Genomic DNA, 15,017 nt, shown 5'->3' on the forward strand with positions numbered 1-15,017 from the left:
ACAGAAAAGCCAACTGAGCCGAGGATCGAACCAGCAACCCAGCGACCTTCTTGCTGTGAGGCAAACGTGCTACTGCGTCGCCAGTTAATAAAATCTACTATGAGATATCTGTTTTGTTTATGCTCAAATGTGATAATGAATGATGAATTTACATGATTCTTAAAAGAATTTTGATTCTAAAAGTTATCTGATGTTTCTCTTTACATAAGGGCAAACAGGTTGATAACAAGTAGCTGCTGTTTGTGGAGTTGCTTAATGATGCTCTGCTGAGATTTTGAGAGATTCAGTGTATTATAATTCAGCTGATTTCATCTAAGGCTGTGACTGAAGTCGTAGTTTTGTGTTTCTCTTCTGTTTTTCTGTTTATTAACAGCAAGTGTTCAATCATCATCAGTACTCAATCATCACCCAATTAATCCTTTCATAGTCTCGGTAACTTGAGTAACTTTAACTCAATTTAGAGAGGGACCAAATACTATCTAAACTGAGTAAAATTTACTCAAAGGATTTTGCTGTGTCCTTCTGTTGTAAAAGTCAACCTGTCTGGTCTAGTATCACACTGTGCACACCCCAGTTTTGTGAGATTTAATGAAAAACGCTTGGAAAATGTCTCACCTAAATGCTTTTTTTGACACATGTTCTTTATTTCTTTCAAGGACAATAACGAATCACAGATCTCAAACACATTCAATGGAAATGTTCTCAACACTGATGTCAGCATATTTAATCATCGTGGATCAAAAGTTTACACAAAAATATTTAAAATTTTTTATTCCTTTAAAACTAAAACATTTAAAGAGCTCAAATACTGAACATAAATAGCACATTGGTATATACTTGCTGAGATTTTTTTCCTTCTGTTTTCCAGTCCCTCAGTATTCCCCGCTGTCATATCTGAAAGGATGTGACATTCTTTCAGGGTAACTGTTTGCGCTGTAACTGCTGTATCGATAACCCTCAAAGTTTTCAGACCGCTCAATTTTAGCTGGAAGTGTGTCCTGGTATGACAGAGCAGATTTGATTACTCCCGAATCCTCAGGAATCTTCAGGTCCGAGTAGGAGTTGGGAGAGGGCTCTTCTAAGATTGAGTTACAGTTAGACAGACCTTTCACGTCATAAATGTTCTCTCCGTACTTGACGACAGACGGCTTTGGACATGGCTGGTAGGAAACTTTTGTGGTTGTGGTTATTATGGTCTGCAACGCTGCAGGGGTTGGAGCAGCAGGCCCCGTGTACCTACATGGGTAGTCACTATTGTAGTAGTGGTGGTTGGCGTTAGTCGGCAGTTGAGAGTAGTCTCCTCTGTCCCCATAGCCACCTTTACTAAGAATTTGCTTCCATCCGTGATGTTTTCCCGAAGATTCAGCATAGCTCCGTTCATGACTGCCTAATGGACTTGAGCCATGAGACACTCCACTTAGGCTAGACCCTGACTTATTGGGTTCTGTCTCCATTTGTGGGCTAGAAGGATCCTTATACAATGCTGCTGGATAAGGCCCTGAGCCAAGGTATCCTGGGACTGCAAAGTCATAACCACAGGGAGGACGAGTCACATACAGACGGTGGTTAGCAGGCTTCTGTAGTGAGCTCTGAGCATCCGCCATTGCTGCTGCATGTGTGTCGTATGGGAATTTGTAGGGCTCAGGGTTCTGAAATGTGGGATAGTGTTGGGTCTGTATTGGGAAGTTGGACTCTGCAATGATGCTGAATCGCTCTGGACCCTCCATGGTGAGCTGGTGGATATTTGGAAAGGCCATGTCATGATATCGTCCAGGCTGGTGACAATAGAAATTAAACGTAAAAATTAAATTGAAGTTTTCTGGAAATTGCCATTCATCTGGAGAACACCCAGAGAAAGCTTGCAAAGTATTCCCTCAAAATTATTAAATCAACAGCAATCCAAATCATTTTTTAGCTTATGAATACAAAAATTAAGACAATTTTTTTCTGACTTGATACTGTATACTTTTTTATTCTTACATCCCCAATTTTTCTAATATTTGAAATTACAAAGTAATTGTACAAAATAAGTTTGTACAAAGTTACAAACACTGTTTTATTTTTTGTACAAATTACAGTTACACTAAAATACATGATATATAAGTTTGCTTAGTATGGAACTATGAAGTTGTTTTAATGTCTTAACTAACAATAATGCATTGGAAATACAGGAATTATAGTTGTAACAAATTATAATAAAAATATAATAATCATTATTATTACTGACTATTGTTATTTTCATTATTATGTGCTGATCTATACCTATTATATTAGCATATACTTTGTGTATTTACAATTAACTTTAAGTACTACAGAATATAGCCACAGTTTTACCTCTGGCTCCACCAGTCTTCTCTTCTGCGAAAAGGGTGGTGAAGACATCCTTCTTTTTACCGCACTCCTTCTTGCCTCTGTTTCAGACTTGCTCTCTGGTCTGGGATGGTCATGTACTCCTTTAGCCTAAAACAGACATCCAGCATATAGGGAATTGAACATCTATCAATGGCATGATATTCATACTTCATAACTATTTAAATATTTAACTCTTTGTAAATCTAAAACATATTCTTGTTGTATGGGGATATAATTCTGTGCAATTTAGGATAAATTTAACAGGTTTTAATTTACCAGAACTTAACTTTAAGTTAAGTTTTCTCTCTCTCTCTCTCTCTCTCTCTCTCTCTCTCTCTCTCTCTCTCTCTCTCTCTCTCTCTCTCCCTCTCTCTTTCTCTCTCTCTCAGTAAACACAAACACACATACAGTTGGTCAAAATTATTAGCTCTTCTGAATTATTACCCCATTATGTTTTCCCCAACTTATAACAAAAAGATTTTGTAACACATTTCTAAACATAATAATTTTAATAAGTAAATTCTAATAGCTGATTTTTTTTAATCTTTGCCATGATGACAGTACATGATATTTTGCTTGATATTTATTTAGGATACTTTTATTCACCTTAAAGTGCAATTCAAATGCGAAACTGGATCGCTTTTCGATAAACAATTGAAAAAATATTGCTTAATATGGCTAATAATGCTGACCTAAAATGGCTTAAAAAAATTAAAACTTTTCCAAATTATCTCCTCCAGCTCTCCTGCATTTCTAATCGTAATAAATATTCTATTATTTTTAAGAAAATAAACCAAATTAATATGATGATGAGGATGATGTTGATGATAATAATAATAATAATAATAATAATAATAATAATAATAATAACAACAACAAATGTCTTCGAAGCCAGCCTCACCTGGAAAAATATAGCCTTCCCATCTACTCTCCAAAAGTTCGTAACAGGATAACCACTGTGACCTCGGCACGGAATCAATTCAAGAGCTGAGTTACAGTTCGGACAAAGCTTTTCTGCAAAGACAAGACATACAGTATTAAGTTAAGCTACATTACATTTCAGTTAAGCTTTTTATCATGCATGCATACATACATATGTAAAATTGCTGTTTTGCGGAAAATGTCATGTCCATCAAAATGATTAACAAGTCATAAGTGTTCCTCGGCTGAGTCATGAATGAGCGGATCAAATTCAAAGAATGAACATTTGGTGACCTAATGTGGGTATGTAATTTGGCTAGAGTATATTAAATACTCTCGTGGTAAATTTCTAAGTTCTCTTAACTGACATTTCTGCGTAAAAGTCTGTTTCCAAAAAGAGTTAACATATTACAACCATTTATGAATTTCTGTGGTACGGCTGATAATTTTAAACTAAACTATTTGTGCCTAGCTTTTCCTCAGTAAAAAAAAAAATGCACAAAACGCGAAGTGATTTGAAGTGACAGTGATCTGAATTACTGTTGTGTTAAACAGAAACTCAAAATTGCTAAAGCCTTCAAGAAAAAAACACACACACACATGAGGCTTTTTTTTTTCCAACTAAGTGTTTTAATAGCTATATATATGTCCTTTCCTATCAGACTTCCTAACGCGATTAACTCATTTGGTAATGCGTATTTGGTGGCGGGGAAATTCTGAACATACTCTGCTGTTTCTGTCGCGCTTTGTCACAGATGGCTGGTCTCAGCTGAAGTTTGGATCCGTCTGGAAGAGAGCAGTTTCGTGAGCACACCACCACACCAAGACAAGACTTTTTCAGGATCTGACAGTTATGGTTGTTCGTGTTTCTCATGGCCCATCCGCTCAGGTGTCTTTGCGCATTCTTATCTTCACTACTGTAGATGTAACGCACATAACCATCTGTCCACTCCTGAAAAGCATCATACTGCTTCGTGTCCTGAAAACAACAGTATTATTATATTAACATCAGGCCTATTATCAAACTGTACCATTCCCTTTTTAGCTTAGTGAATAAAAGTTTACTCTGGAAAAATAATTAAATATTTTAATAAATATGAAAATAATTTTAATAAATAAAATTCATTAAAAATGCATGAAATAAAAGCAAAACATTTACCTGTGGAAGCTTGGGGTCGTTTATATCCCAAGTCAACTTCATCCCGAATGAACACACGCAGTCTGAGCTGTCAAACTGATCTGAGGATTTGGACATGATTTGAGTCAACTCCGGATGATAACAACCATTTAAAAAATCAGTTTCAAGGCAAAATTCAGCTCGGTATCTAGATCAATTTACTAAATGGATCGTACATCTCACGTCCTTGGGAGCTTTACTTCCAGAGTCTTTTTTTCTCTCTTGTAAAATCCACGTTATGCGAGTCCGTACAGGTGCGCTTCACACAGGTAATGGTCTCAGGTAAATACTGCTGTGTCTATGTAAAGAAGAAGGCTGGGCTTACACACGCACACACAACCTCAAATACTTCTTTCACTTTACGTAATCCGTGCGTTTCACCGCCAATAACGAACGAGTCCCTTCGCAACAAAACCAAAAAGCTTTGACTTGATGGCTGAAGCAGTAGTTTTTGTTATATAGATTTTTCTTACATGTCTCAGATTTTATCTCCGCGTTTACAGTTTAAAAGGAAAATGACAGCCTCTTTTAAAGGTGAACCCGACGGTGTGGTATTTCACGCGTTGTCAGCGAAATTTATGCAGGACACTTTCACTGGGACTGAGCCGAAGCTGATGGTCACAGAACAGGACTGGTCCAGTTAGTGAGGTAATGTGATCTACTGCAGGTCATTAGTTGTTGTGTGTAAACGAAAAGCCGCAGTGCTGACAAAACACGGACTTGTCGTTAACACAACAAACACTATACGCGGCTCATCAACAAGCACCTTTTCTATGTATCTATTGGCGATCATTGATGTCATTGATTGAAAATGTCAAGTAATGATTTCAGGTGATACATTCACCCGGGGGCGAACTTCAAATGAATGCAACTGTTTGCTCCTGCTTGTAACAGAAATTTGTAGCGTTAATCTTCTTCTTAATGTTCATCATCATCATCATCTTTATTATAATTATTATTATTTTTATTATTATTATTATCATTATTATTATTATTATTATTGGGCTAATTTAATAGAAGTAGTATTATATGACTATTATTATTATTATTATTATTACTAATATTATTATTTGTTAAGCAAAATTAATTTTAAGATCATTGCAATTAAATTAAATAGGTAATGAATGGCCTACTCCCGTAAGTCGCCTTCATATATTTAATTTTAAATATTTCAAAATATAGGCCTAGCAGTAGACTGTAAAATATAATCAAATTTGAACGTAGCTTGGATAGCAAGAGAAACTCCAGCATCTCCGATTGACGTGTAAGAAAATGAACTATGCAAGAATACACGAGGTTTGCTTTAATTAAATGTGCCGTTTCCTTTGTCTGGGCCAAATGCAAACTGTCTCTGTACACTGTTTTGTCAGTTACACGCCGTTTTGTTAGTTTCAATAAAATGATTTAGTGCAAGGAAGTATCAAGGCATAAATCTAATGATGACTGAAATTATTACTTAAGTTAATATCGGCATTTTGTAAATAATATAGAGCATAATGTTACAAAATGCCTTATTTCCCCAGCGATAATTTGTCAGCTATAGCTGTACTATTAATATCTAATAAAAATGTATATATATATATATATATATATATATATATATATATATATATATATATATATATATATATATATATAAGTCATACAATAATATGTATAGCCTATATAATAATATTAACTGATCACACTTTGAAACTCCTGACGCTTAGGATTGCATGTTTTTGTATTTTTAAAAAGTTCTTATTAAATTAAATGTAACTTTTTTCGTAATATTGATTTGTTCCTTCTGATTTTTATTTCTATTTTGTCATTGACAACATCATGCAACCACCATGGCTTTTGTTTGCAAATCACGGTTTTGATATCACTGATTAAAATGAGCCCTTTATTTAATTACAATTCGGGGATGCCTATACTAACTAAATAAATAAATAAATGCACGGATAAAGGAATGTGCTACATTTGATTAGACTTTACCATTTGAATCCAACGTGATGTTCTGATTTTGTATCACAGTGTGCATACAGAGCATATGATAAGAACCTCTCCGACTGAAAATTATCCAAGAGACTGCACACATCTTAAAAATAAATAATTGGTCCGAATTTATTTCTATGAACTGACAGAACAGACCAAATATGATGAACCAAATGAAAAGGTTGTTGCTGCAAATATATATTTGAAATTGTAGTTTATTTCCCGTTGATCCAAAAGGAAAGATGTAAGCCTAACATGTAACAAATATAAAAAACACGGACACATGGGCATTTTATCACTTCACGTATAGCAAATTATTTCCAACACAGATCATTTGATAAATATGCATTTCAAAGAAGAAAAAAAACGCGTGGATATTCAAAAAAAATATATTTAAAAGATGCACATATGTCAATAACCTGTGAAAGAGAGGAGGAGGGAGGTAGAGAGGGAGGGAAGTAGAGAGAGTGAGCAAGCAAGAGTGAGAAAGAAAGATCGCATCAATGACCATTATAACGAGCATGAATCAAGGCATTACAAAATATGTAAATGCTTAGCTATGTTGTGTTATCATTAGTAAATATGCATTTACCAGTAATTATGAATGCTGGTATAGGTTTATTTTTTTTCCTATATAGGAACGACATCCTTTTAGATCGGCAATCAACTGTGCGCCATCCGACACTTGGTGCTTTGCGGACTTGGTGGAAAATTATTTCGAGAGCAATAATGTTGTAATGTTGCATTTTAGCGCTCCTGTCAGTAACTTTAAGCAGGGTAAAACTATATTATATCTATATAACTACACTATAACTATATTTAGTTCCACTCTTCTGCGTAGCTTCAATAAAATTCACTCTAATCTGTGACACAGTGCGACATGAGATTTTTCAGATTCTTCGAATTGGAAAAAAGACTAAGAGCAACACATGAAGAGATTAAAGAATTGGTCAGTGAAGTGCCTCCTAGATATCTTTGACATGTATTGAAAAGTAACTTAGTTGTCCTATACTCGCAATTATCGCTATTAAAAAATCACGAGAATAGCTAGGCTATCAATATATTGAAAAAAACAAACACAAAAACATCAACGCAATACCATAATGAGACAAATTGCATCAAAAATGTAATTCATAGACCCCCATTTGATGATCACACACACTTGATCTATTTTAAACCAGCATTTCAAATGCAGCTTGAACTATGCTTAGGTAAGACTCTGTCATAATAATAGACAAATTATTTAAATTATTACAAACTCTCACAGAAAGGTAAGAACAATTAAAATCAGTATCTCTTAAATTCTTTACACAATCGCCTGTTGATGAAGCAGGTTGTATTATGTTTTTCAGTTAAGAAAGAAACAAAATCCAGAGATGAGGTTGCAAGATTATTAACTTTGTACAGCAATTGTAAAACAACACTTTTATAACAAGTAAGATAATAATAAAAATAATCAAACAATGATGAAATATATTAAGTTTGTTGTTAAATATGTTAAGGGTTGTTTATATAAAAATATTTACAACCCCAAATCAGAAAAATTGGGACAGCATGGAAAACGTAAATAAAAACAGAAAGTCTTGATTTCTAAATTTACTTTGACATGTATGTCATTACAGACAATACAAAAAGATTATTTGATGTGTTCCTTATGATTAATATTGTTTTTTGTTTGTTTGTTTGTTTGTTTGTTTGTTTGTTTGATTGATTGATTGATTGATTTAGTTTTTTTCAAGAATAAACACATTATCTTAATTCTTGCAACACATTTTTTTTTTAAAGTTGGAAGTACAGCATTTACCACTTGTTTCCATTCCTTTTTACAATACCTAAAAGACATTTAAGGACTGAAGACAAATAAAGATTTTAGGTGTAATTTTGTTCCATTCTTCCTGCAAGCAAGTCAAGGTGGGCAACAGTATAGGGTCTTTATTGTCGCATTTTGCACTTCTAAATGTGCCACACATTCTCTATTGCAGAGAGGTCGGAACTGTAGACAGGCCGGTCAAGTACCTGTTTCCTCAAACTCCATAGCCTGGACTTTGTAATGTGTGCAGAATGTGGTTTTGCATTGTCCTGGTGAAATATGCATGGCGTCCCTGGAAAAGAAGGCAGCATATTGTGCTTCAGGCTGCACGGTGGCGCAGTAAGTAGCACATTCGCCTCACAGCAAGGAGGTCGCTGGTTCAAGCTGGGCCAGTTGGCTTTTCTGTGTGGAGTTTGCATGTTCTCCCCATGTTCACGTGGGTTTCCTCCGGGTGCTCTGGTTTCCCCCACAGTCCAAACACATGGGCTATAGGTGAATTGGGTGAGCTAAATTGTCTGTAGTTGTGAATGAGTGTGTATCCCATGGGTTGCAGCAGGAAAGGCATTCACTGCTTAAAACATACAGTATGCTGGATAAGCTGGCAGTTCATTCTTCTGTGACAACCCCTGAATAATAAAGGGACTAAGCCGAAAAGGAAATGTACCAAATCATAATTACAATCACCTGTTGACATCAACTGTTTCATATCACATCATTATTTAATCAATTTACCTGGTTACTAGCCCTAAATTGCCCCTGTCCCAACATCCTTTTTTTTAAATGTGTTGCAGTTCTGAATAACAGGAAAGGATATATATATATATATATATATATATATATATATATATATATATATATATATATATATATATATATATATATATATATATATATATATATATATATATATATATATACACACACACAATGTGCTTAAAATAAGATATAGTGATGATTAAAAAAAAATTCAGAATCATATCATAAATACAATTATAGCACTGTACCTCAAACCTTAATATTTTTATGACTATAAAACTTTAGCACACTTTTTATCAGAAATAGATTATGCTACTTCAGCCAGGGTTTCACAGACAGGGGTGGGTTCACATATATTCTCAGAATTAACTGATAAGTAAAGACTTTTAATAACTAACTTCGTTGTGCACATCATTTACCATTCTGTTCAATTAGGAACAAAACTTTTCAATTCTGAATATTTTGTGTTATTCATTATTCTCTGTCACATGTGTTATGACAGATGACAGGACCTAACTGCATCACCATGGATCCCCAACCACCTTCACCCCCTGACCCCTTCACTGAACTCTTTAACGCTCTCATAGTGTCCCTCAATTTTATCAGACAGATTGTGTCTAAGTCTCAGATGTACAGTGATAGACATTTCTGAAAGCCAGAATTAAAAAACTTGTTTTGATGCCTTTTTCCATAGAAAAATAATATATTTTTTAGCTATCACCATTCCATATTAGACAGCTTTTTAATTTGATGACTAAACACATTAAGTAAGTAAGACCAACCAAAAACAGCAATTGCTGGATCAGGAGCGAGGTCACAAGAATGAGCCTTAGAGTAGAATCTGAAAAATATGCTCAAAGCGTTTTGGGCACGACCAAAGAAGATATCCTAAGGAGCCTTCCGCTGATTCACGTTTGTTAAATTTAGAGGAGATAAAGAGGTAGAATTAATTGAGCTTAACTCTACAATGATGAAGCCAATGTACTACTTTCTATTGGATTAGTTGGTGTCTTGAATTATTAGAACATGTATTTATGACCGCGATAGACTTTCTCCAGTCCTCATTGGTAATTTGAATGCCTTAATCTGTCTTAATCTCCTATTAATCCTTTAAATAGAAGGTAGAAATGTCGAACTGATCAGTAAAAACATCTATAAAATATGAAATGAAAGTAGAGGCATCAGCAGAGGCAAAAAGTAATTTATATACATCATGTTCATCTGACTGCTAATAGTTCAAAGTGGGAAATAGATGTACTCAGCTGTAGATATCTAGGAAAATGTGATGGTAAAAAATCAAATTTATGTTTCAGCTGAGGGAATGTAGCAAATTTACCATCCATGTACAAGTCTCTTGCTGTGACCATTCCTTTACTGGATCAAATTGAAAATGTAGTTACTGAGTGATGGCTTAAAGGACTGTTATGAGCAATAGGGGTGGACAATGTGGTAGATGGCTACCTAAATGCTTTCCACCTTATTTTGAGAGAGGCTGCTAAATATAAAGTTTGTGTTGACCACTTTTAAAGATGGTGAAGGTGCCGCAAGACGTAGAGAGGAAATAGAGTAGTTTGTAACACTCTTTTTTCCAGTAGGATAAGGCTCTGCAGTTCGCAGCCCAATTTTAATACTGGAAGTTTGACAGGCCTAATCCACTCCGCGAACTGGGTTTTTAAATACAGTACGTGTAGTTTAGAGATACGGTGCGATTTAAAGCCCCTCGCAAATGGTAACACAATTGAATTCAGAGTTTTAAAAACCTTTTTGGACATAAGAATTGGAAAAGATATAGAAATCTTGCCAATGTTACCATTTTGATTGCATTCACGCTTCCTACCAAAGACAGCGCAAGGGTCTTCCAGCTTTCTATATTAAGCTTTAAGCTCTCTAGCATAGCAAAATAATTTCATTTGTAGATACCCTTAGCATTTTTCAGTACGATGACCCCCAAGTATTTCAGATTGTCTGCTGCAATTTTAAAAGGAAGGTTCTGTATAAAGCTTGGGTTGGTCTTGATAGATTGAAGCATGAGTTCACTCTTTTGCCAATTCACAGAGTAACTAGAGTACTTTCCATAAGTTTTCAATAAATTTAATAGGGGTGGGGTGGATTGTAATGGATCGAGTAGGTAGAGGACAACATCATTAGCATTTAGGGATATTTGATAGTCTAACTGGCCTGTCTAAGGTGGAAAAATAAGTGGGTGGTTTCTAATAGCAGTCTCAAGGGGATATAGCTACGGTAAAAAGCAGGGGTGAGAGTGGGCATCCCTGTCTAGCGCCTCTATGCAATGCGAATTGTGAAGATTTATAAAATGAGCACCGAAGCCCTAGGTTTGGCATTATGCATTGTTATTATCCAGCAAGAGAACGATTCTCCTAGATCCAACTCCTGAAGCACTGCAATAATATAGCTCCATTCGATGTGGTCAAATGCCTATTTGGCGTCCATTTTTGGGAAAATCTGATCACAATGGCCATTAATCAGGCGACCCCTGATTAATAAATGGACTAAGCTGAAAAGAAAATTAATGAATGAATGAATGCATCCAGTTTCTTCTTTGTGGACAAGAAGGATGGAGGTCTTCATCCATTCATTGACTACTGAGCTCTCAACTCTCAAATAATGCAACTTCCATACTGCATTTCGCTTGTCCCCATTAGAAGAACTAAGAGGAGCTTGTATTGTCTCTAAGCTGGGACTGCGGTGTGCATACTGCAGGCTGTCTATCTCTCCTAGCCATTTTCCAAGATTCTGTTGAGTTCTGGAAATTCCTCCATTGATTTGTCATCATCTACATTGATGAAATCTTTGTATATATACTTCTGGAACCTGGCTGACCATCACCACCACATGATGCAGGTTCTTTAGAGATTCAGAGACCATCACCTCTACCTGAAGTTAGAGAATTGCCATCAATCTTCTGTACAGTTCCTGAAACATGTCATCAGGTGTTGTAGAGTCCAAATGAAGCAGGGAAAGTCACCCAAAATTGTTTTTTTTTTTTTTTTTTTTTGCACCATAGACTTAAATAAAATATTGAGGAAAATGTAATTGATTTGTTTGGTGTTCGTAAATAATCTGTAAAGAATATGTACTTTACAGGATAGCACATTTGCATTTAATTGTACACCTACTGTGTAGTTTAAATGATTTACTCAGGTTGTAAATATACACTTTATTTTTTATTTTGCCAATTTCCCTTTGCAAGTGTCCTATTAAAAATGTTACCTTATTAGTGGTCCTGTTTTGTCTAGTATGTTGTGCTCGGCTCGAGTTTTCTTGGATCGGGCACTCACATTTCTTGTCATTGTGTGTTTGTCTTTGTATGAGCGCCGCCTTGGGCGCACTCTCATCCTGGTGTGTTTGTTGTTTTGTTGGTGTGTTAGTTGTTTTGTTTGCGTTTCTTTTATTGTGTACTTTGTTTCTTACAATAAGTCTTCTGTCTGTGTTGTGTAAAGCCTGTGGCCTGGGGCCTCATGTACGAAGACTTGCGTGGAAATCTTACTAAAACATTGCGTACGCACAAAGCTGTAAATGTGCGTACGCAGAAAAAAATTCATATGTATGAGACACTGCGTACGCCGAATCTCACGCATATTCTTTTGTACATTCGAATGAACGTGAAACTGAGCGCAACATGCACGAGCACAAAACCCCTCCCTGCTTCCTCCCCCGTATGAATATGCTAATGACTATGCTAATGGCAAAACCCAACGGAAAAGCAACGGCAAAAGCAAGCAAAAAGAGAAACTTTGAACAGAATGTGAAATGGAGGTGCTGCTTTCGGTAGACCGGAGAAAAGCGGTGTTATTTGCAAGTTTGTTCTCCGGAATTAACAACAAAAGAAAAAAAGTGGGAGTGGGAGAGTTTAGCTGATGCGGTCAACACAGTTGGGTCTGAACATGGCACTGAGTGCATTAAAAAAAAAGAAATAGTGTGGTTTATACACACCTATTGCAGTACCCTTAGCAGTCTCTGTGGCGCACCTCGTAAGACGCATGTGATCAAGTATTGGCACGTTCGAGCTTAAACTCGGCTCGAATCCAGCGTCTGATGAACTCTTTCTTCTTTTTTTCCCCGCTACATATCAGATTTTGCCCATTATTTATCACGAGAAAGACAAGTAGGAATCATCAATAAGTTTGTGGATCATATTTTATTTGCACATTTTTTGAATGGAAATGTTTCTGATTCACGCATGCAAATTCATCTTCAGATAGTTTCTTTATAGCAATGTGCGTGCAGTAGATAGCTCAGATTACATTGGGAAAACAGGCGACTGCTGCAAATTGTGCTTTAATGTTTAGCTGGTCAACTGTATGGTATGGAAACCTTACATACCTACTAGATGAACCCGTCTCATACAGCTGCCATTGCAAGGATCAGACACTTTGTTGAGAGGAATTTAACACAACTGCCCTTTAGGAGTCGCCAATGGAAATAAAACAGACACGCACAAAAAATGTGCGTATGCCAGCCAGAAAGCTGCCGTGAAGCTGCGCACATTTCCACGTTCAGTTCATTGTTAGTAAATCCAAACGTGATCGATTCTGAGCGTGAAACCTGGCGTACCCAAAGTTTTTGTGCTTACGCAGCGTTGATACATGAGGCCCCTGGTGTTTACATTGTGAACTGCATGTTTAATGTTGTGTTTCATGTGAACACACGGTTAATGGGTTCTCTCATTGGCAGCGTGTTCAGTCCTGTTTTCTTGTGAGCACTTGGCTTTTGTTGTCTTTGTGTCATGTGCTCTCCTGTTTATTGTCTAGTCCAACCCTCTTTGTTAAACTTTTATCAGTTTATTATGTTCACCTGTATGCTTTTTATTGTATTGTGCTTATAGTCTCCTCATGTCTGCTGACCTGTGCCAGTTAGTCATACGTTGTTCCTCTCTAGTTTCCAGTCCTGCCTCATCTAGTCATGTCCAGCCCTGATCTCAGCCAGACTGCCCAGTCAAGTTTGTTTGTTTATTTGTTTGTATATTTGTTTTTGATAATGTTTGCTTCCTTGATGTAGATTGTTTTGCTGTTTATTGTGTTTAATTATTAATAAAAACCCATAATGTTCTCTGCATAGGCCTGCCTCACCTTTAACCCACCTAGAGGTGACTTAACCCGTTGCAGCCCATCCAGCTACAACCCTGGCTGCAGCATCACCCACTGAAGACACTGCAGTACTCCTAGAGGCCACAGAGTGCAGCTCAGTGCCTGTGCCACCTAGGCTCATAGCCCTCCCGGCCCCAGCCCGGTTCCTTGCCCTGCTGGCCCCAGCCTGCTTCCTTGCCACGCTGGAAGCCAGCTCCCTACCTACAGACCAGCTCTTGCTTACACCACTAGGACACTTACTGCCCTGCCAGCCCCAGTAGTCGTTAGTTGTTCATTTTGGTTATGTATTTATATTATACTTGTATCTGTTTGATTAATATAAATTTTTTTATCTGCATTTTTTGTGTGTATTCTGCACACCTGCCTTTAGCTATATTTATAAATATTTATTTGACCCCCACCCCTGTTCTTGCTCTTTTATTCCCCTCTAAATGACTTTAAATTTGATCTGGTTATATGTATATTCATAAAGTTAATTTATATCCTTTTTTTACTTGTGTTCTCTGTGTTAATTCTGTTAATAATTATTTATCTAAATTATATATATACAATTATATATATATATATATATAATTATATACCGCTACCGGTCAAAAGTTTGGGGTCAGTAGGGTTTTTTAATTTTTAAAATAAGCTTATCCTGCTCACCAAAGCTGCATTTATTTAATCAAAAATACAGTGCAAACTGTAAAATTGTGAAATGTCATTGCACTGTAAAAAAAAAAAAATGTTCAAAAGTAGTTTATAATTTAATATAAAAATGTATTCCAGTGATTTTAAAGGGGAATTTTCATTACTCCAGTCTTCAGAGTCACATGATCTTTCCGAAATCACTCATAATTTCACAAATAATTTTAATTATTATTACTATTATTATTATTATTATTAATATTAATGATAATTGTAATAAAAGTAA

At 35.9% G+C, this 15,017-nt stretch overlaps 1 protein-coding gene across 2 annotated transcripts; it reads right to left on the minus strand.

The window, feature by feature from the left end:
* Nucleotides 1–620: 620 nt before the first annotated feature.
* Nucleotides 621–5,000, minus strand: gcm2 (GCM transcription factor 2). Of its 2 annotated transcripts, XM_087308514.1 has the most exons (6): nucleotides 4,627–5,000; nucleotides 4,433–4,512; nucleotides 4,000–4,252; nucleotides 3,254–3,366; nucleotides 2,335–2,460; nucleotides 621–1,775 (listed from the first exon to the last, which is right to left on the minus strand). In XM_087308514.1, the coding sequence occupies exons 2-6, from the start codon at nucleotides 4,472–4,474 to the stop codon at nucleotides 873–875; spliced, it is 1,437 nt and encodes a 478-aa protein (XP_087164640.1). In that variant the 5' UTR covers nucleotides 4,475–4,512; nucleotides 4,627–5,000; the 3' UTR covers nucleotides 621–872. The 2 variants fall into 2 exon arrangements, with proteins under 2 accessions (XP_087164640.1, NP_001005603.1); NM_001005603.1 differs by having other exon boundaries at nucleotides 649–1,775; nucleotides 4,433–4,848.
* Between the last annotated feature and the right edge of the window lie 10,017 nt (nucleotides 5,001–15,017).

Source organism: Danio rerio, chromosome 24, assembly GCF_052040795.2.
Source record: "Danio rerio strain M-AB ecotype USA chromosome 24, GRCz13ab, whole genome shotgun sequence".
Classification (NCBI taxonomy): domain Eukaryota; kingdom Metazoa; phylum Chordata; class Actinopteri; order Cypriniformes; family Danionidae; genus Danio; species Danio rerio.

Excerpts from the sequence above, each read along its gene's own strand:
- gcm2 (NM_001005603.1), bottom strand. The coding sequence starts at position 4,528 with ATGTCCAAATCCTCAGATCAGTTTGACAGCTCAGACTGCGTGTGTTCA. Across the intron at positions 4,253-4,432 it reads ACGACCCCAAGCTTCCACAG|GACACGAAGCAGTATGATGC; the intron begins GTAAATGTTTTG and ends TGTTGTTTTCAG. Across the intron at positions 2,461-3,253 it reads GGAAGGCTATATTTTTCCAG|GCTAAAGGAGTACATGACCA; the intron begins GTGAGGCTGGCT and ends TGTCTGTTTTAG.